General features: G+C 34.8%; 2 protein-coding genes across 3 annotated transcripts; both read left to right on the top strand.

Annotated features, from left to right (window-relative positions):
• The first annotated feature begins 995 nt into the window (after positions 1–995).
• and2 (actinodin2) lies at positions 996–4,494 on the top strand. The gene is made up of 4 exons (XM_043221217.1): positions 996–1,191; positions 1,879–1,923; positions 2,563–2,705; positions 2,877–4,494. Exons 1-4 carry the CDS (start codon positions 1,128–1,130, stop codon positions 4,173–4,175), a joined length of 1,551 nt encoding a protein of 516 aa, XP_043077152.1. The 5' UTR covers positions 996–1,127; the 3' UTR covers positions 4,176–4,494.
• A 3,079-nt stretch (positions 4,495–7,573) lies between these two features.
• On the top strand, positions 7,574–23,540 carry ralyl (RALY RNA binding protein like). 2 transcript variants are annotated; one of them, XM_043256316.1, is made up of 9 exons: positions 7,574–7,726; positions 12,781–13,051; positions 19,362–19,434; positions 19,561–19,608; positions 20,559–20,713; positions 21,138–21,251; positions 22,351–22,496; positions 22,631–22,664; positions 23,030–23,540. In XM_043256316.1, exons 2-8 carry the CDS (start codon positions 12,796–12,798, stop codon positions 22,649–22,651), a joined length of 813 nt encoding a protein of 270 aa, XP_043112251.1. In that variant the 5' UTR covers positions 7,574–7,726; positions 12,781–12,795; the 3' UTR covers positions 22,652–22,664; positions 23,030–23,540. The 2 variants fall into 2 exon arrangements, with proteins under 2 accessions (XP_043112251.1, XP_043112240.1); XM_043256305.1 differs by having other exon boundaries at positions 7,575–7,726; positions 22,627–22,664.
• The last annotated feature ends 142 nt before the right edge of the window (positions 23,541–23,682 follow it).

Genomic DNA, 23,682 nt, shown 5'->3' with positions numbered 1-23,682 from the left:
GGGGGTGTTTAAACACTATTTTATAAATGCATAAATATATTTATATATTTATACATATATATATGCTGTATATATTAAGCATAAGCAACGCATATACACAGAGAATCCAATAGAGCTTTGCTTTATAAATTTACATAATAATGAGATAATAACACTGAGGGTTCATAATTCATATGGCAGAATGGAGACGTCTGAAGGTTTTCTCAGTTGTAGATGTGGCACCTCATTCATCAATCAGCAAAAAGGTATTTCTTTGATTATTTTTGCATCCCTCCGGCTCCCTCTTCCAAGTTGGATCTTGCTGCTTTTCTTCCTAATTACAGGACTCTCATTGGTCCATGGGCTGATTCTGCAAGAACCAATCCCAAAAAGGCTAACAGCAAGCTCCTGACATACCACATGCCTTTTTTTCTTAATGATCATAGAGCACCTTAAAAATGTTGGCGCTCGCCACAGCAGTTCAGAGGGTTTGAAGGGGAGTGCAGGGGTTGTGTGAAGAGTTCAGTACACCCCTTCAGAGCCCACCAGCAACTTAGGAGTATCTTCAAACATTTCTGCTAGACCAGGTAAGTGAGTTTGAAGATCCTTTTTCTCATTCAGTTGACTAATACAGACAAAACATTCACAATGAATTAGGTGGACGTATAATCTCTGGGAATTTTGTAAAAGTATTTTTAAAATATTTTTTTATCAATTTATTTTTGATAATATTGCATGTATTTCTAATATATGTGTTGTATTATTTATACAATGTAAACATTAAAAAGAAAAAAGAGATTTGAGATTATGTAAAAGAATAGAAAAAAGGGAAAAAGAAGAAAAAAAACCCTGCAAATACTTATAAAACTCAAAAATAACAATTGTGAAAGAAAGTGACAAAGGAAATATTCAATATCTATAAGAAAAATGTAATGTTAAATGCTGTTTATCTATTAAAAACAAACATTATTGGTCATTTTAAACAAATCATTCACGGGTTACAAATTAACAGTTTATTAATATCTAAGAATCAGCTATTGAAAACCCCAATTGGCCAATCGTTATTTTGAATATTGGATAAAAATATCTCCCATATTACTCACTTTGTGTGACAATTTTTGTTTTCAGGAATCAACTAATCAAGGAAAATGGCCAGACTTACATTATCTGTTATATTCTGTGGAATGGCTCTTGCCGCTGTCTTCATGCCAGGTGAGAATCCATTTCTGATTTAAAACAAAATATTCGGTTATCCTGAATATTTAGCACAACTTTGTTCAGTGCAAATCACCATAGTTTCATAAAACATGGACCAAATGACTCTGCATCCATCTCTGAAACGAATAGCATTTACAATACCATAGAAAACAAGTGAGCTATTGTGTATTGCTACTCTTTTTTGATAACACCTCTGTGAAATGATTTCAGTCAAAAGTTCCATAGGAAAACAGAGACCTTGTGATTATCACCAACTGTATATTTTCCACGAGCTATAAACATCTAAAGAGACCAACTGGAGATGCAGAAATATGCCACAAATAATGTTGCATGTACAGACCATTTTACATCCTTCATTTTATTTTACAGCAGTGGTAATTATGGCAGCAGCCTGTGGGCTGGTTCCCAGTCTCTTTGTAGTTTAACAGGTACACTTGCAGGGGGTCCCGGAAGTTTAAGTCCCATTTTAGAGCACTTAAAGCTCTCAGAGAGCCGAGACAGAGCAGTAATCATTAGAATAAGACACAGGCTCCACTGACGGGAAAAATGCCTGCTGTGCACTTATAGCTGGTTGGCATTTTCCTTCACTTCAGAAGTGTGACATTTGGTTAACAATTCAATTTAGCTTTTTATTTCTTTGCATTTTTATTTATTTCTTTTTTATATTAATGTCTAACACAGACTTTCTGAATGCTGGTCCTGTAAAACGCAATGAAGAAGAGGGTGGTGAGTTGGATTTTATTTTCTGTGTACTTATATCATCAGCTATGCTGTAAATGGCACTGACATCAAAGCTCAGATGTGAGATAATGCCATTAAACATGAATCATTATGCTGCTGTACACCTGTAAAATGGCAGTGGTTTATTGTCTCAACATCTTGGCCTTGAAATAGAATCTCCTTCTTCTTATTGTCATTTTAGATTATACATCGTAGTTATTGACTGTGACACTGGCAAAGCAAAGAACCCAAAAAAATGTTTAAGAATTCAATCAAATCATCACAGATTATTCCATATTTTAGTAATAAAAGTAATAGAATTCACTATTGTAAGATTTTTTTATAGAAATTAATTAATAAATAAATACACATAAATTGAAATTCTGTCATTAATTACTTACCCTCATGTTGCTCCAAACCTGTAAGACCTTAGCTCATCTTTGGAACACTACTTAAGATATTTTTGATGAAATCCAAGGTCTGAAAGCTCTTGGATCTCATCAAAAAATATCTTAATAAAATAATTGTTTTGAAGATGAACTAAGATTTTGTTTGGAACGACATGAGAGTGAGTAATGGCAGAACTATCCCTTTAAATGATGCTTAAATGATACTTACTGTTGTCATGTGCTGGGTCAACTATAGAGGGCGCTGTTGAGGTGAAGACAGACACTAAGTCATCACTGAAAAAGCTGGTCCGCAGCAGGAGGAATGTTGCCTACTACAGGAGCCTGCCTGATTTCTGGGGCTGGTATAAATACTTCATGCAGACCAACAACCAGGAGGGAGTGAGTAGCTTTAAACAAAAACATAGATTGCTAGTCAGGGTCAAAATCTTTTATGAGAATTGTCGGTGATATCATGTAATTGTCCTAAAAAGAATTTCTTGAGAGCTATTCACAGAAAATTGAGACAAAGCTAATCCAATTAGTCCAATTATGTTTCTTCAATCTCCACAGGTTGAAGACATGGATCGCATGTACCTTGTTTACCTGCAGAACAAGCACAGAGTAGAGGAGGGACGCTCCTACAACCATTACCTCACTCACCTGAGTGAAATTTACAAAGTCTGTGCCAACTCCGACGACCCAGACTGCATCGCAGAATCCACCAGCAAACCCAAAGCCAAACTGGTCATGCCCGTTCCTGTGAGGCAAGCTACTGTGACAGTGTGCAACCCTTACCTTGACCCCTACTGCCTCTACGCTGTTAGACCAAAAGCTGCAGAAGAAGAGCCTTCTCCTGCTCCTGAAAAGATCCCTCCGCCAATTTTCTCTCCTCTGCTCCCTCTGCCTCTGAAAACCCCGCCAGCTTACTACTACCCTCCGGTCTTAGAGCCTTTCTTGTCGGCTGAGCAGAGGGCGGAACTGTTGCGTATCTGCAATCCTTCAGACACAGAGTGTTTGCAGTACCACCTGCGGGCTGCTTACGGCTACAGGGCCTCACTTGGGCCTCTGCCCTCCTATGCTCACCTTGGATGTGATCCTACCAAAGATCCTTACTGTCAGCCCAAGTTGGTGGCAAGATCACCTTCAGGTTTGTATCACTATTACCCCACTTGTAACCCTGCCACTGACCCCCTTTGTGTCACGAATGTAGTTGCTCCTGCAGCCCAAACCGGTGGGAACGCAGAAGCCTCCAAAGAGCGTTTTTGCAACCCTTTGTTTGAAGAGGGCTGCAACCCCCTTACAGCTGCCAAACTGGCTGCACTTAATAAGCCTGTCTTGGAATACGCTCCAAGAGATGAGCCTGCGCCTCTCAACCTGGCCTGCGACCCTCGCTATGATCCGTATTGTCTGATGGGTGGAGCTGCTGCTCTCAGGAAACCCCCTCCGGTTCTCCCGGAGTTCCAGACCCGTCACCACCTTGGCATCCGAGGGAAGACCAAGGAAGGTTATGACTGCTACATGTTCTACGATAAGGACTGCACCCCAGTGGAGAACCAGGACTTGAGAGCAAATGCTGAGAGTTCTAAAGCAGACTGCCACCCGTACGACCCCAACTGTGGTAGGTTTGCCCCTCAGCAGTCCACTGGAGCTGAAGCAGCCAAGAGAGTCAAAGACGGCGTCATCGAGCCCCATCAAGACTGTGACCCAGAAATCGATTACAACTGCCGTCTACGCAGGGCAGAGTCTGCAGGTGAAGAACACAAAGATGAGCCAGCCCAGGAAGAACAAGCCAAAAATGTGGCCCCTGAGTATCCAGTTCCACAATTCGAGGACTTCCTGAGAGGCTATATGGGTGGCTACAAGAAATGAGAAGAAAGAACAAGATGAGAACTTGCAAATTGAATCATGTTTATACACATGTAGCACCAGTTTAGGTCTTAAAAAAGCAATATTAGGAACAGTTTTTACATTGATGTTTTACTAACACTATGGTCTTAGATTCTGCCTGAAATGTAATTTTGGGAAACAAATCCATATATTTGGGGGTTTTGTTAGTGGTAATGTGAAGCAATATATGTATGTATGTATTATATAATGCAGGGTTGGGATATTTGAATAATACTTACTGATACATAAATCTGACTGGTAGTTTTTCCTCTAAATGTATTATGTGAATTCTTGACATATATTTAATGTAGTTTTTACTATGATAAGACAACCTTTCTCTTCTGCATTTTATGTTCAATATTTTCAATAAAAAATAAAAGACTTGAATTAAAGTTGTTGTTTTTTTAAACATATATTAACATCAAAAATATCACAATGGCTTCATATTTTAGGACAGCAAAACTAATTCATCATATTGCAGTACAGAAATCTAGGCATTCAAAATGAATTTGTTGAGTAAATACTAAAGTTCAAATTACAAACTGTGTGATTTATATAAAAGTAAATGATATGACAGATTTGGTATATGTTTTATATCAAAAATAATGTGTTGAATTATTAATATAACTTGAGTAATGCACATAATCAACACATAAAGGACAATGGTAGGCTTTAAAAAGGAGAACAAGATAATAGACAAATCTTCTAAGGCAAATAAATACATTATTCTCAATGTATAATATACAATATCCAATTTAAATGTTACCTAAATAAACATGCTTGATGTAGAGAGAGAAATTAAGGTTTGTGTGGTATAGAAATGTCATGTATTCTAAACACCATATAAAAACACATTAAACATTAGTATCCAATACCCAATATTTAAATTATTCACAACAGCATTCGGCTAAAAGATCCCTCAGGCAGATGAAAAATGAGTGCACTTGATAACTGTTTTAAAAGAGCTTGGCATGCCAATATGACTACTCACACAGACAGTGAATATGTTGAAATACGCATTAACTGCAAGTACACTGCAAAAATGCCACTCTAAGAAGGTCCCTCAGCGGGCAAATCTAACTAAAAAAGGAACTGATGAAGCACACAAAATATAACTAATGCTTGGATTACCCAACACACTCTCCCAGGGACACATGGCGGATTTTATTGACACACTTCATTATGACAGGCAACTTGAGTGCAGGAAATCAGTTGGGATATGTTACCCGAGTGCACACTCAGCAGCTTCACATTTCATACCTCTGGCACGTCTGTTGTGGTTGTTTCCTTACTGTCTAATTGGCCTTAGGTGGGCTTTGAGAGGGGATATAGCAAAGGCTACGAGACTTTGAACTGTTGCTTAATGCCTCAGTCAGCATGAGTCCGGTTTGTGCTGACTGCACCTCTCCATGGCCTGCATACCTGCGGGACCAGCTGAATGTCATTAAGTGGATAGGAAAGGGCCCAGAATGGTAATGAGGGTAAATATGTCCTCTGCATAAGCAAACAGAAATTAGCAGTGTACTTCTGTGCGCTGTATTCAGCAGCGCTGCAGAGTTTCTCATTTTAATATGGTCAGTGAGTGAGTTTGTGTTTGAACTGCATTCGAGAAAAGCCCTGTAAGAAGATCTGGCCTTGAACAGAGTTTTATTTTGATTGCACTTCTGTACAGTGAAATGGGACCATTATAAAGTTCTAGAGTCGAGGTTTTAGTGTGTAAAATAAATAACACACATGCTGACAAATAAACTATGACTTTGACTAATGTTTGGCCCTAAAGGAGCTGCGTCTGACACCGATTTTCCTACCAGATGTTAGTCATATATCTACAGTCCTAAAACTGTCCATTGTAAGTTGCGTAATGTACTGAAGGTAACCTTTGACGAAATGAGAGATGCCCTAGTTACATGAAGAGTTTTAACTACTTTAATCTCTCTGGGTGACATACTTACAGAACACTGGCGACAGATTCTTTGTACTAAGCTTCAAATGAGAAAGCACACCTTTGCCTTCCAGGGAAACCTGCTGAGGAAAAAATAACATCAATATAAGATGGCGTGACTGGCGTAAGTATATTTATACATTCAGGTGCGTCTGTTCCTATAAACACTGGAATTTGTTTACAGCTAAAGTGTTAGAGTTTAAATTTTAGCATAATAAAATGTGCTCACGGAGGATGATGAGGACGAGAGTCAGCACTGTCGCACGTAAGATGTACACATCCTCCTCACGCAGGCTCTGAAGCATGTGATGACATGGTGCAAAGGCTTGACAACCCAAGAGGAACATTTTTAACCGCCGGTTCAGATGGAGTTGTCTGGTACACTTCAGGTTATTCTCAAAGATTTAATTTAAGATAAAGTTGTAGTTTTCTTGCTCCTCTAAAATCTATAAAATGTCAGACAGCCTGAATCACTGCAACAAATGTAATTGTTATTTTTGAATCATATCCCGCTTTTAAGAATTCCTAAATTCAACTTCTTACTGGGTTTTAGTGAAACAGTATGATTTAAACTATGCACTACGTTTGAATGAGTATTAACAACTAAATAGGCTATGATGACACTTTTTGTAGTCGTCAGTATAAAAGAAAACAAAGAATTGTACCTTTTTATTTTGTCGTAAATAATTGAAGCAACCGCACGTAGTATATATTTTTTTTGTTTGTGTGTGTGTGTCTTTTTTGCGACTTTGATGTTCACTGTCGTAAATACTGTAGGCTATGGCCGTTTCTATTATATCCACCTATAATCTTAAGCATAATACAACAATTTAAACTTAATTAAGAATAACGGTCAAACTGATAACTGTTAAAATTCAAAAATAAAATTTTCTTAATGACGTATGCAGCCTACAAGCGCGACCTCCTGTCGTAACAACAGGACCGCTCTACAGCCCACTCTACAACTTTACTACACTTTGAAACTCTGAACAACAATCATTAACCGCATTTGCATTATCGTAAGGTTAAGTTTAGTGTAAGAGCAGGTGTAGAGATTAATAAAACACAGCTAAACTAAGACGGGCTTTGCGAGGAACCAGAACGCCATTCGTCTCATCAGAAATCAGTAAATTTGCATTTTAAGGTTAAAATTCAAAACATTACAAACAACAACAAAACTCACCATCAAGCGTTATGTCATTTTCTGTGTCCACAAACATTACACGGTGTTATTCTCACCAGATCAAATATGTAGTGTTTGATATCATTCTGCGGTGGACTGCTGTAGCAGTGTAATTTGTATTTTTAAAATAGTGTTAGCATAATAAGCAATCTTAGTTTTAATTTAAAAAAATCAACCCCTGGGACAAAAAAAAAAAAAAAAAAAAAGTGCCCGAAGTTGACGAAACGCTCAGCTACGTAAAGTAAATGTAGTTGTAAGTGAGCAGGCTGAATGGACGCAGTGTGGGCAGGTGGGTGATGAAGCGGGCAGCAGCCGCTGTCACATGATCCGGGGAAGCTGAGATCTGAGCGATCCAGAAGCACTCTGCACTCGCTCTCCATCTCATCTGATGCTCGGTCTCTGTGATTGGTGAGTAGCTTCAGTGTTTCAGCTGCTGTCTTTCGCAATTCTTTAGATCGTTGTCAAATGTTGAGATGCCTGTTCTTGTGTATATTTCCTGAAGTCATTTTAGAGATTTATTATGTTAAAGAAGTGCCGTATTATCCCTTTAAAGGTTACGTTTGATGTCTTGAAATATTATGTTGTCGTTAATTTGAAACTATAATTAGCCTATTTATTTTATGATCAAGGCCTGCAGGCTATAAAAATGTATTTTCAGTGCATGCAAGATTAATGTCTCTTGAGTTGGCTCCGAAGTTTACAGTACAGCCTCATGCATGTTTTATTTTTTAAGATAGTTAGTTTACAGTAGCAGCCTGTAGGAGCTAAAATCATGTTTTAATAATGGCTGCCTTTATTACTTCAATTATTTAAATCTGTTGGATTTCACAGTTCTCATTCTCATTCACTGCATCTGTACCATTACAATAACTGATCTTGATCTTATTAAAATGATTGGTCTGTGAGGGGATACTGTTGAGAATTACTTCTTGTGAAGTTTGAAGAAAATCGCACGACTTTCACAGACTTGGTTTTCAATTTATTCAGCCAGTTGCAATATTTCTTTTGTACAAGCACAGCAGGGGCAAAAGCATAATAATCAGTCATGTCCACAACTAGATAAGACTCTCACAGTCTTCCTTCAAAGCCATTTTCTTTAATCAATATTGTTCTTTTGGAGTCAAGAATGATAGCGCTGAAGATGTATGTTATTCTGAAAAGAATGATTTACTATTCAGAATGTGTCAGTCAAAGGACAGGTGGGGGAAGCCAGCCGTGAAATATCCTTTCCCCGAGCAAGGCTTATCTCTCATTGGGAATTCTAGAAGGGATGGGAGTATCTACCTTATGAAACCTGGACAGAATTCCTGAGTCTTCCTCAGAGCTTCGCTTTCTGAGTACAAACCTGAATGCAGGTTTTATTTTTAATTGCTGGAATAATCTGTATGACCCGCGATATACTTCTTGATTGCGGATAGATCAAAATCAAGTCAGAGACACCTTAAACTCCGGACAGGACATCTCTCTCAGCAAAGTTTTATTATGTCACCTGCGCGGGATGAAGGATCCCTTTTCTCTCAAGTGTAATTGAGAATAAATACTTGAGTAGGAGGAGTATGATTGCATAAAGCCAATTTTATTGTGTTTTTTCAGAAGCCTCAGTGCTTCCATATATTTGTATCTCTGTTCACAGATAGTCTGAGATGCATTATGGGTGCTGAAGTTTTTTACCAATTTTTCTTTCAGTTAGCACAGGTTTGCTTACCTTTTTGAATCCGATTGATCATAGGCCTATATGAGCCTATACACCTAATTTTCAGAGTAAACATAAAATTATCCACAAATAATGGTGCTTTCTCTCAAAAATGAATGCACATAAACTTAATACAAAACCTGTGATAATTGAATGAAAACAAGTTGATAATGATTGAATCTAATGATATATATATATATATATATATATATATATATATATATATATATATATATATATATATATATATATATATGAGAGATTTACACAAATTAGGTAAAATAATTTAATCGCAACACAATCACTCTTTTTACTATATTTCCAAATTTAATGTTGTATGTGAGTTTGGTTTTGAATATTTTAAGGGACTATTCATAAAAATAATTAAACCCAATAAATAAATATGTTTTCAGTCATTATTTTCATAGTTATTACTGATGTCAGCAGCTCTTGTTTTCTGTGTTGAGACTATTTCAATGCAGATGATGTCATCTGCACTGTTCATGTAAATATGGATGGATTTCAACCTTGAATTGACCCTGTATTGTCACGCACCTGTCATGTCAGCTGCAGTTCACTGTGTTACCAGCTAATTAGTCACTGCTCTAGTGACCCACTTACACATGCCTGGTTGAATTTACTCTCTATTTGGGATCACCCAGCAGAGGAAGTAACTTAAGAGCTAAATAAATGTACACTTAACACTAGAAGGAAGAATGCCATGGCATTGAATAGTTAACAAAAACATTATGCTTTTTATTGCATTTACAGTTTCCATAAGAACATCATAAACATGAAATGATCCATCATTATCCTATCAATGCAGATGTGGATTCTTGGCCTAGCTGAGGTGTGCCGTATACCGGATTGGTAGAAGCTCTTGTGATGATTTCTCACATTGTTTTTTTATGAATTCTTTGTGAAGTGTTTTGAGAGTTTTCATGCAGAAACTGTCATCTGGACAAGCACAGCACCAGGAACAGCTACTGTAGAGGCCTACAGAGTTATATAAACATAAAAGTTTAGAATCAAAAGCTGTGTTAATACAATATCATCATGTTTATTACAGGGCTAATTAAATAAATACTGTATATGGACTGATTTGAGTTCCATTGCAGTGTTCGACAAAACAATCAGACACAAGATGAACAATAATTCAGAATTAAATGCAAACTATTAAAATGTATATGCTTTAATGAGATGTTTTAATAAAGGATGGAGAATGCGCTTGAATTCCACATTTAGCTGATTTGATGGCTACATGCATTTACTGCTAACCAATAAATCTAGGAGAAGCGTGAAGTACTGTAGAGTGTCTGAATAGGGAACGTGTAATAGAATAACAGAATGTGCGAGGGATCAGTAGAGCTGGTGAAGTGATGGAGTTTGAAAGGGAATAGAAATGTCATGTCCAGTCACAATGCCAGAGCTCTGCCATGCCTGTCAACCTGAAAGAATGAGGCGAGGTTATTGTTAACACGGGAAGCAAAAGGTGTTCATGCGTCAGTGATTCAGTAGGAATGATGAGAGCAGGATGCTGGTGTTGCTGAGGATCAGTCAGAGCGGTTGGTTCACTGTCTCACGAATGAAATAGTTCTTTTGTTTCTAGAGTATTGAATGGTAGATTTGATATAAAAAAATCTGAGAAAGTTGCATTGTTCCTTCTCTATAAAAGCGAAGCATTTTTTTTTTTTTATCTCAAATAGTTCTTTTCTAATAGCTTAAAGACCAGAATAGCCATGAACCTGGTTTACTGGTAGTCAGAAGCTGGAAAAAAGTCTGCATGAATATTTTTGTTTTGTTTTCCTGGCAGGGAAATTTAAATGCACAAACATGCTATGGGTTTATTTAGTTAATTTTTATTTTTTTTATTTTTTTTGCATAAACACTGTTCAAACATTTTAACAGATAAAAAGTGAAATAATTTTATTTAGCAAGGATGCATTTAATTGATTAAAGGTAGAATGAATCATTTGAAATGTTACATATTTGTGGCCCTGGACCACTTTTTTCAAAAGTGAGATATAAGTCATCTGAAAGTGAAATAAATAAGCTTTCCATTGATGTATGGTTTGTTATGATACAATCATTTGAAAATCTGAAATCTGAGGGGGCAAAAAAAGTCAGAATATTGAGAAAATCACCTTTAAAGTTGTCCAAATTGAGTTTTTTCATATTACTAATGAAAAATGATTTTTTTTGATAAAATCTTTTCATGGAACATCATCTTTACTCAATGCCCTAATGATTTTTGGCATAAAAAAATCTATCATTTTGACCCAAAATTCATCTTTGCCCACAATGGAATAAATTATATGTAAAAAATCTATTAAAATACAAGTTATTTTAAACTGCATTAATTTATGTTTAACTGTAAAACATATATTATTATCATTTATTGTAATTTTATTCAAATACATTCAGCCTTGGTAAGCATTAGAAGCTTCTTTCAAAAACAAAAAAAATCTTACTGACTCCTGCTCTTCGGACTTCAACTAAATACCAACTAAATTTCCAATTTTGATTTCATAACTGTAAAAGTGAGCCCTCCAAAGCGATCCTGCAGATTCAGTCCCATCCCTGCTCCAATACATCTGCCTGCAGTTTTCAAGCAATCCTGAACACCTCGCTTGGCTTGTTCAGATGTGTTTGTCACAAAGCATATGTTTAGTTAAACCCTTGACAACAATATAGATTATATTTACTTTTATTACATGCAAGAGATTCCTGAAGAAACACTTTGTTATCACTTGGAGTGACAGACAAGAGAAGCCTTATATCTGTGAACTTCACACGTCTCAGCATTCTCTCACTTTAGTGCTCCTCACAGCTCATCCTGACTGGTGTCTTCTCTGGTGTCAACCCCAGTGCTGCCACATCAGCCAGATGTACAGGCTCTGCATGCATGAAAAGAGTGTTTAAAAAATATTTTGACAGGATCAGGGGATCACCACATATAAATAGCACTCAAACAAAAAAAAAAACTTTTATAGCAGCTGCAGTTATTAGCAATTAAAGTTTGTTTTGGGAGAAGGGTGTGAATGGGTGGATTAGGCACAGTGTCTTAAAATAACTTTTTTCCTGATCATAAACTTTTTCATGTCTGTTGCCATGGAGATGATTTAGGAATGAGTTTGCTGAAACTCCACTGTACTCACCAATACATGTACTTTGAAATTAAGCCAGTTCCTTTTTATAATATAAATATAAAAAGAATTATTAGATAGTTTTATTCACATATTTCCAATGACATTATGATATACAGTCATATATATATATATATATATATATATATATATATATATATATATATATATATATATATATATATATATATATATATATATGTGATTGCATATGCAATTGAGATGATTGGGAAATATTTCCCAGTTAAACTGAATTATTGTATTATGTAATTGTTTCCATTTTCCCTTGAAATATCTTTTTCAACATCATTGAATGTACTGACTAAGTTTGCTGCTCAGCATTTAAATACTCGACTAGTGCTCGCTGTAGCAGTTTCCGCATGCTTCAGTAACCCTCCACCTTCCCCGGCTCCACCTGTGTATAGATCTGCTTCGGGGTTATATCAAGAATATTAAACATGGGCGTTATTTCGAATATGTTATATGTGCATCAAAAGTATTTCCTACATGATCTCAGTTAACTCTTGTAGAGTCGTCAGGACAGAAATACAGTTACTTTAATTACATTTAAATGTTAAAGTTTCAAACATGTTGCTTTAATATTTGTTTTATGTATGTTTCAGGACATCCTGAGAAGGATGACTGGGAAAACTCAAACCAGCAATATAACAAACAAGACAGATCCTCGCTCGTTGAATTCCAGAGTGTTCATTGGTAACCTCAACACCGCTGTGGTCAAGAAAACTGACATTGAGCTTATTTTTGCCAAGTATGGGAAGATCACCGGCTGCTCTGTGCACAAGGGCTTCGCTTTCGTCCAGTATGCCTGCGAGAGGAATGCTCGATCGGCTGTGGCTGGTGAGAACACCAGGGTGCTGGCTGGACAGACTTTAGGTAAGTGACATGTATTTCTCTTTTTATGTATGTATATCACTGGACCCAAACAGGCGATTTCAATGAAAATGAGGTGGAAGGCAAAAAAAAAAAAAAAAAAACAGCAGGAGAAAATGTGAACAGGACAGAAAGATGGGAGATCTACAGAGAGAGTTGATCTTAGGTCATATCTGTTCCCATGGCTACCTGGTAAATATTCATTATGCTTTATTAAAAATGAAACTTCTGCTGTCAGTGTTGCAGCAGTTTGAGTTGAACACCAATGGGTCTTTTGTGCTGGACTGATTTTACTTAAGGTTACTATTATTTTAAACTGTTGCATTATTTTCCTTTAGATGACTTGATCTTTCCTTGTGAAAAGTATTAGTGACTATATTTCACACAGAGCTGAGCTTTTTTAACCAGCAAAGTGCTTCGTTTAAATTCAGAAAGAAAAAGCATTTTGATGAAAAATTTAAATGGCTTTGGTTTTAGATGATTCTGGGTACTTTCCAGCTTGCCAGTTGAGAAATCACTGCTCTTCATTTTAACATATTTATTATAGAAAAAGTAGTAACCAAAGCAGCCTAGCATTTTTAATAGAATCATACAATGATAAATACATACATACAAACTGTTAGTTCTACTGAAAGAAGTGGCACGTGTGGTTGCCAAAATAATTCTCATAAAAAGGTAAATATTTTATTTGACAAAGAAACAGCAACAACAAAGAATTAAATTTTGAATTGGAATTTACATTGGTAAATTAAGAAATCAATCAAATCAAGGCTACACTACCTGGAGAAAATCAGTCGTTTTAGAATTCTGTCTTAGTCATTTTTCTAAGGAAGTTATCTGAGTTTTCTGAGTCATATTAGCAGTATGTTATTGCCCCCCAACGTTGAAAAGAGGAAGTACATGTAAAAAATATATGTGATCCCTGGACCACAAAACCAGTCTTAAGTAGCACAGGTATATTCGTAGCAATAGCCAACGATACATTTTATGGGTCAAATTTATAATTTTTTCTTTTATTACAAAAATCATAAGGATATTTAGTAAAGATCATATTCCATTAAAATATTTTTGCATTTCCTACCATAAATATATAAAAACGTCTTCTTTTATTAGTGATATGCATGGACTTTTCTATATTACGATTTTTTATTAAGATTTTTTTTTTTTTTTTTGCACCTTCAGATTCTAGGTTTGCAGATAGTTGTATCTCAGCCAAATATTGACCAGTCCTAACAATACATCCATGCATCAATGCAAAGCATATTTATTCAGATGATGTATAAATCTAAATTTCAAACAGTTGACCCTTATGAATGGTTTTGTGGTCCTGGGTCACAGCCTACACAAATAGTGCATGGAGTCTGTTTTTAATAAGTGCATTTCATTATGGATTCCTCAACCTATCCCTAATCTATTTAATAGTTTGTAGTATTATATGTTTAATGACCAAACGAGATGTAGTCTGCCATTTTTTCAGTGTTTTTTTTAAGATCTAAATGTAATTTTTGCTAAATGAATATAGGCCAATGTCAACCACTAGATGGCAATATAAATATACCATAGACATTCACGGCACAGCAGAGGCAAAAAGAAATCATAAAAAACTATTGTTTAGGATTTATTCATAACTCCTGACCCCATTCAATTCATGCAGATTGCTTTTATTCTAAATTACAGCAGACTCTAAAAGTACTCAATGAGAATGCTAAAATCTCATAAAAAGCACAAAAGGACACCTATGAATAAACCATTTTGTGTCAAACTTCTCAGATTTAAATAAGCTTAAAAAGAAGTATGAGTCAGATGTAGAACCTTCAATTTCTCTAGCAATTTAGCATGTCCCAGACCTCAGTATAAGACTTTACAATCGTTATTCTCTTTAGCTATATCTTAAAAAGCTTTTTATAAAAATATCAGTCACAGTGGGTGCGTGCGTATTCATGTCACTATAATTAGTTTTTCTGTATCTGAAACCCTCTGACAGATATGAAGGCATCACATTGTCTTCAATTTCAGAGCCTGTCGTAAATTCAAAGGAAAAAGCATATTCCTGTATGAATAGCCTCCGGGCTTATAATGTCAATAACTACCAAGAATTTTCAAATGAATGACAGCAGCTGTGGGATGCTGATCTTTTGATGTACAACACGATACAAGATCAGAGACAATCTGAGGCAAGAATGTAAACTACATCAACAGTTGATATATATATTTATATTATCCATACATTTATACATACTGTATATGTTTGTAAAAGATATGTATGTTCTTATACTTTATATACTGCAGATAAACACATAAAATTCTTTATTTATAAAATAATGCTTTATTTATTGATTTACTTTGTTTGTATTGACGCAAAACAACAGCATTAATTGGATCCTGATTAGTAAATTATAATTGTTTATCATTTTTTCACATTTTTATTGCATACTCGTCAACACCCCTGTTATGTATGAGTGGTACGGTCTGGAATGGTGCATGCCTGTTTGCTGAACTCTATTCAGTCAGTCTCTCACAGTGTCACTACGGTGAAGTGAGTTCAAGGGAAAGGAATCATTTATTCCTCAAAATATAGTATGCACAACCCAATGGATGTGTACAGAAGAACAATGCATAAAGGGAAGCGGAATCAGAGATGTAAGTATTTTACAGACAAATAGCTACCATATTTCTGACGCTTCAGTGCTTTTACTTGATTTGTAACAGAATCAATAAAATACAAATAAGTAATACTTTTGCGGTTTTGAGAGTTAAAATTAATATTTTTAGAAAATGTTCATGATTACACATATTTATACATTTAAGTTAATATTAATTATATTAATTAACTACATGTACTTACTGTATGTTTGGGGTTAGTTTAAGGGATTGGTTTTAGAGTTAGTTGCACGTGATTAAACATCATTTATTGTTATTGCATGTTATTTGCATAAGAGAGAGAGAGAAGAGAGAGAAGAGAGAGTGTAGCAGGGACACCTTAAAATAAAGTGCAGGGGAACTCATGTGGAAAGCATCTTCTACATGACAAGTAACCAAATGTGCTTATAGTATGTTATAAAAAGTGAGAATATAAGCAGCTGTTTCTTTAAAGAGTTATTTCCACTTGATCTGAAATCACATTTAAGTAAAAAACTACAATTGTTGCAACCAAATATATTTATTACATGTGAACAATATTAGAATATTATTCTATTAAAATATTATATTATTTAATATAATAATATTTCATTATAATTCATATGAAAAATATTATTTACAATAAAAAACAGTGCTGTTTCTTTCTTTTTTCTTTCTTTCTTTTCTTTCTACAACCTTTTGGTCAACATTGTGAAAAGTTTTTAAGGAGGAAAACACATAAGATACATAAGTAATACTTTGATCTGTCTGAAATAACCTGCCTTTAATTTTTGTCAGAGAGTTCAGTCTGTGTTCCAAATATAGTGAACAACATTAAAATATGAATGTATTAAGATATTATATTATTTAATATAATAATATTCAATAATAATTTTATTCATAATATTATTCATAATTAAAAGACATTTACAGTGCTACCAGATAAAATATATTTTTTCTTTCTTTCTTAAAAACTCAACTGTCTGAATTAACCTGCCTTTCACATTGAAATACCTTTAGCATCTGAACCTGATTTTTTTTCTCCTTGACTACAGAATTTACTCCTTAACTTTTTTCACACTCACGTAATTACTCCAGAAGATTTGAAATGCAGCTTTTAACAGGCCAAAAAATAAATTAATAATCAGACACGTTCAGCAACGCAATTTCCTAACCCCCAAAAGCTGTTAAATTTGCATGCGAGTTGCATCTGTTTCGTGATGAGCATCCATGTTTTGTGTGTGTCTAATCAAAGACGGCACATCAAAGTTACAACGCAAAGTTTTGTAGCTGTGCACACACAAGACTCCAGGGATAATGAGCGGCACTGATGTCCTCAAGTGCACAAACCGTTCCAGACAATTGCGCACATCAGTCACCGAATTACATCATGCCACGAAGGAATGAATAAAGGAAGTGAAAGAGATGTTTGATAAGTAGGTCGTGAATGGAAAACACTCATTAGTGAAAGAGATACAACAAATACCAGAGGTGTCTGAATAATATTCATAGGCTACTAGCTAAAACAGAGCTATATGAATTATGTGTCTGCAAAGTGATTTTCTCTGAAAACAAATAAAGTCCTTGAAGTTCTTTTTTGCTTAGTCAGGTATCTCGAGTCACTTTGTTTACTGAGGTTTATCAGAACAGATATTTCATTTAGAGTCTGGCATTCAGGCGCAAGTTTAGGCATAAGGCTTCAGTTATGTCTCGTCAAATGAATCGCTCAGAAAACTCTTTTAAGCTGACAGGCAGACACATTGACATTAAGCAGAGGTCATCACTAAGAGAAATGCCAATCTTCTCTCTGCGCTAAGCCTGACAGTCCTTTGAGAGAACAGCATACTGAGTAGAGGAGGCCCGTCGGTAAACTCAGATTAAAGTATTGATATGGCTCCATGTCTGAAATATGGTGCTATTTTAGATGGTCTGCACATATTGAGTAAAATGTCTGTCATCCACTGATTATTGAATGATTCAGCCTGTTTTGTATAGTATTGTCTCTCAAGAAACCATTATTAAGATCGCACTAAACCATTATCGAGAGCTTAAATTACTTGCTTCCCCATTAATGTCATGAAAATGACTCAACGAAGTCGCTCTGTAACTCAAACAGTAGAGAGTCGCACTAGTGCCAAGGGTTTGATTCGCCAGAGAATGTATGAACTAAAAGAAACTGCATGGCTTGAATGCAATTTAAATGGCCCTGGATAAAAGTGTGCGCCAAATGTATTAACCTAAATCAGTACAGATTAACCATTGTGCCACCATTCGTCATTTGAAATTAATTTAACATCAAACACAAGACAGTCCTTGACCCCAGCTTTTGATGCAGATGAATTTTAGAAATACTCGAGCAGAATATTAAAATCTCTTCTTAAACCTTTTCGTATTTGCCTGAATATTTAAAATAAAAACGTTGATTAATGCAAAAAAAAACTTAATGAATAAAATAAAATTAATATTAACACAATATAATTTGTGATGTCAAACAATTAATCGTGATTATTATCATGTGTGTGTGCTGTGTATATTTAATATGTCTACAAAAACACATACATGTTAATATTAAGGAAAAATATGTTTTTTTTAATATATTAAACATATTTATCTGTAGTATAAACTAATATAAACATACATACTATATATACATGCAAATTCATAGAAATATTTTCTAAATGTATACTGTATGTGGGTGTATTTATATATAGATAATAAATATGCCCAGTACATACACATAATGCAAACAAATACTTTTATTTTGGATGTAATTAATCACAAATAATCATTCGACAGCACTAAATATTATATCATAATATAATATAATCTTTTTTGTAAAAAAAATTGTGTGGTTGGGTAAATGATGACAGAATTTTAGACACCGACCTCAAACTCATGAAGATATCCTTTTAATCCTTAAACACTTAAACATAATTACATTAATTTGAAGAGAACAACTTTTTTTTAAAGCTTTTGTGTTAATGTCAAACTAATATTTCCATAGAAAAAAGTCCGCTCCCATCGCAGACATTTAGCTGTAATTAGAAACTGCTAATTAAAGAGGATGAAACGAACCTGGTCTTCCCGATCAACTGTTTTCCCTCCTGCTTCTCAATTGCTATGTTTGAATGTATTTTCCAATATATTCATTTGAATGTTTTGAAACTTCAATCTCATAAATATATTCCGAGCGTGACTGTCTCCATTTGAAAGGTCTGTATGCTTCCATAATGAATTTGGCTCAGTCAGGCAAAGACTAATCTAAACTCTGAAAGTGCACTACTTTTCTTCACAGATTTAGTGCTTTGTTTTGTGCTTCATCAGAGTGAAGGCTGAAATTGCTTGTAAATGTCTTAAAGCTCCGAATTGTGATTTAGTCAGGCACTCAGGCAGCCCGTCCTTCTGGATAACGTGCTGGGTGACCTTGAAAGGCACTCTGGAGTGATTGTGCATCTGTGTGTGTGCGTGTGTGTTAAGGCTGTTGCTCTGATAGCATCTCTCTTTCTGATGAGACAGATGAGAGCCATCAGTCATTTATTCTGTGGCATAATGCCTATGCACTTTCTCAGGGCGCAGAGGCTTTTCTATGTCCATTATATTCTCCGGCCATTGTTAGTCATTTATTTGAAGGAGAGTATGATTAAAAGGGAAAGCGCATACTGTTTTTGTATTATGTTCTTTGCTCTTTCCGCAGACATTAACATGGCTGGAGAACCACGTCCTTACAGACCAAAAGTGGGATCTAAGCGACCTTTCTCCTTATACAGGTGAAACACCTCAATTGAAAAAAAAAGACAAATTTAAAAAATCTGCATTTTTTTCAGTGTGATCAATAGGTATGGAAAGACTGACATAACATTTTTTCTCATCTTTTTTATTTATTTATTTATAAGTGGCTATGAATTTGATTATGATTTCTACAGGGATGATTTCTATTCCAGGTATGTATATGCATTCACTTATGCAAATGCATGCATTGAAAGATAATATATTGATACAGTTACATTGGTGTTGAATTGGTAAGATCTTTTCTTACAGGAGCTAAGTTTTTGTTAATTACATTTTCAGTTAAGATCCACCTTGTCGTGTATGACCTTTTCTCTGTTATGAAAAACGGAGGTAAGGTGAAAAAAAAAAATAATAAAAGCTAAAAAGTAGAGGAAGAGCTTCCCCTAATAACCATAATTAATGTCATTTTATTGGTTTGACTTCGATCCTTTGCTCAGGCTAATGATGAGCCGTCCTCTCCTGTGAGACATTAGCTGAATGTCAGAAAGCTGCTGGGTCGTTAACTGAGCAGCGCAGACACGCCGGTCATCTTTCCTCTGACATTTTCATGTGTTTGCTTTCACTCCTCATTTGGCAGAGCTGAGTTTTATACATCTCCATGGAAAATATATGTGTGCTAATGAGCAAAATTCCTTCAGTGAGGTTATTTAAAAAAATATGCAGGTAATTATCAAGTGTTGTCTCAGGAGAGAGGCACTAAAAAGTGTTCATGCTCTTTTGCATGTACACTAAGATATTCTCTTTTTATTATATCTAGCTTAAAGTGTAAATGATACTATTTTACATTTTAATATTCTTAACAATAATAATAATAATAATAACTGAGTGGCATTTTTGATGCTATTTTAAATAACTGCTACCTATCGTAATACATTTTAAAATGCAATTTATTCCTGTGATGGCATGATGAATTTCCAGTAGCTATTATCGGTCTTCAGTGTCCTTCAGAAATGTTTCTAGGATGATTTGGTGCTTCTTATTATCAATATTGAAAATTGTGGTGCCTAATGCGTTTAATAGATGGACTTTTTGGTGATTAATAATAATAATAATAATAATAATATAAAGTACTTTACAAATATTTGTCTATTTTTCTTTTCAGAATTTTTGACATTCATGGGAGATTAGCACCATCCCCTCGGGCTATGATACCCATCAAGCATTCCCGTTTGGTTGCACTCTCAACACGCAGGACAAAAAACTCATTCCAGCCAAAGATGTCTACCTGCTCTTCTTATATAAGAAAGCTGTCTTCAGGTTCCTTATGCTCTATGGGTTTCTCTATCATTCAAAATCAATTTGTGTCATGTCATATACCATCATTATGTCTTTAGCACCTAGAACACTCATGCACTCTTAGAAAAAAAGGTTCTTTATTGGCATCAGTTGGTTCCACCAAGAACCTTTACCTTCCGTGGAACGGTTTTATTCCACAAAAGGTTCTTTACAGTGGAAAAAGGTTAGATCGCTGATAAAATATCATTTTAAGAAAGGTAACTAAAACTGGTTCTTATATGGCATCACTGTGAAAACCACTTTTGTATTAACCTGGATTTTGACAAAACATGCCCATACAGTTTAGTCTATTTCCTATTTAAAAATAATGCTTTACAGAAGTGAGCTGATAAAATCACTGTGAAATATATTCATCCTCATCATGGTTTGTTTGTTTTTATCCAAGTGAAATCCGATCAGCTCCTGACAATCAAACAAGAACTGTCCCAGATAAAGATTAAGATCGACTCCTTACTGGGAAGGCTAGAGAAGATTGAACAGAAGCAGTTAGCAGAAGCAGGTAAGAGGATGAAATGAACATTGCTGTCAGGGTAGAGGCCATGTTGGCAGGAGGTAGATTAAAAACACTTGTCTTCATCACTTGCAATGTCATTTCAGGAAATCGAAAAACACCACCACTCGTGTCTTCACACACACAAAAAACTTGGACTAGGAGAGGAGACATCAGTTTTACTTGCTTGAATATTTGCTACACTGTTAGAAAATCGCTGATATTCACAAGAAAAACCTGCAGCTGTGATTGCCAGAATAATAGCATTTATTTTACCAGCCTCCTGTAGTACTAACCTTTTGTATCTTTAGGGTATTTTGCATCTTTATAATATGCAAACATACACGCGTGGTCATGGGAAAGCCACATGATAAATCAAAACTCATGACAGGTGCACAGTGTCTTTTTAATTCAAATACAAAACACCATCACGGTAACAAACACTACTTCAACAACATAAGATGTAATAAAACCGTATGTACATAACTAAGAAGAAACATGCTAAAAATTGTTAGTACTAAAACTAAAGGAAGTAGGCCTACTAAAAAGTTATTTTAAATAATTGAAATAAAAACATCAAATATGCATCTCACAGGTAAATCTGGCAATTGTCAAAATGTATTTTTTCCTCTGTAAATTATAAATGACTTGTTTAAAAACTGTAAATGTAACAGTATTTTATTATAAAATCAAACTAAATGGCCTGTTTGTTAGTTTTAGTTTTTTTTTTTATTATAGAAAGTAAATTTACCATGAACTAATTCACAGGTTTTCAATATAGCGCGTTTAACAATCAATTTTATTCATATAGCGATTTTAACAATACAGATTATATCAAAGCACAGAACATTACCAAATAGGAGAATAGAGTGATAGTAATGTATAATGATGAGAGTAAACATACAAAAAAAATAAATAAATAAATAAATGCAGAGGCGGTCTCTGTAATTAATAATCACTAGATATTAAGTGTGTACAGTCTATTACCATTAAAATTACAGTAATGTCTACAGTCTATGTTTTCTTTACATATTCACCATAGCTGTTGACTGCACTTTAATCTCATTATCTCATTCACCTTTCTGTCCTTGATCTCAATATTGTGTAGACGCTCACAGGAAGCATGAGAAGGCCTATCAATCTCTCTATAGTGAGACAGAAGAGGATGTGGATCAGGAACATCAGGATGCGGGGTCTTGGGAAGTGACTGATCAAGGTGATGATGGATATAACGACAGGGCTAACAGTGAACTGGTGAGCTGTTATTGAACTCATCTGATTATGAAATTTTACTTGTTTTTATTTGATATATCAGTAAGACCAATTTGCACAGGATATGATTATGCGTGTGTGCGTGTGTGTGTGTGTGTGTGTTAAATCCCAGATAGACAACCACATATCTGATGTAGACAACTGAGCAAGGTTTGTACCAAGGTTTTATTATTTGACATAACCAAACTAGTATATTGATTGATCTGAGATGTAGTGATGTCACTATCTGAGATTTGAGACTCCCTGCTGTCCATGTAAGAAGAACGTAATATTAATTATTACACTCATTATTTTCAGTCAGACTTGAGCATTCATAAGCAGTGCCCTGCAAACTAAAAATCATTTTAGATACTCATATCTGAGTACTGATCTCTCTGAAATGTCTCATCATTTGATTTTCAGTATCCATCAAACAAAAAGTCATCTTTTGCTTCATTCAGTGTAAAACCGACAGTGTCATTTAAAATACTGTATATGAAAAATGGAAATATTTAACTTTTTTTTCTTTTTTGTAGGACTGGGACCAGCACACCTATCAAGTTTACTATTTTTGGAAGATATCCAGATGGAATTGTTCACCCTTTCATGTCTATTTATTAAATTTATTTATTTGTATTTTTCATTCATTCAGCTGGTCATTCATGCACATACATGAGTATGTATAGTCAGACAAAATGAAAGGATGAATACCGTAACTTAATGTAAAATAATTTGTGTGTTTTATCTAGCAAACGTGATCAGTTTCAGTGTCATTGTCATAAATGTTTACAAATAAATGATAAAAAAATTAATAGTATGTGCATTTGATTTTCTTTTGGACATTAATTATGTACATATTTAAATAATATGCACATTTATGTACAAGTAAAATCTAAAATGATTTGTGTGTCTCCCATTATTAGGAATACATGCTATGTTTACGTTTATTATTTTAATGTAGTTTATAATAACTTATCTGAAGAGTGTAGTAAAAATTATTTTTGTGTGTTTAATATTGTGTGACGCAATTGTGAAATAAAACCTGCCAGACATCAATTGTAGAAAGTCCTTTATTTGGGGGCTGATTGTAGGTATGCATTAATATAAACCAACTGAAAGTTTTACGTGTCAGTCGGTTTCTTTTGGGACTCAACTTAGCTTTTTTGAACTTCTGAAACAAAAGTAATAT

This window comes from Puntigrus tetrazona, chromosome 2 (assembly GCF_018831695.1).
Source record: "Puntigrus tetrazona isolate hp1 chromosome 2, ASM1883169v1, whole genome shotgun sequence".
Classification (NCBI taxonomy): domain Eukaryota; kingdom Metazoa; phylum Chordata; class Actinopteri; order Cypriniformes; family Cyprinidae; genus Puntigrus; species Puntigrus tetrazona.
This window is presented reverse-complemented; position numbering and strand designations above follow the sequence as displayed.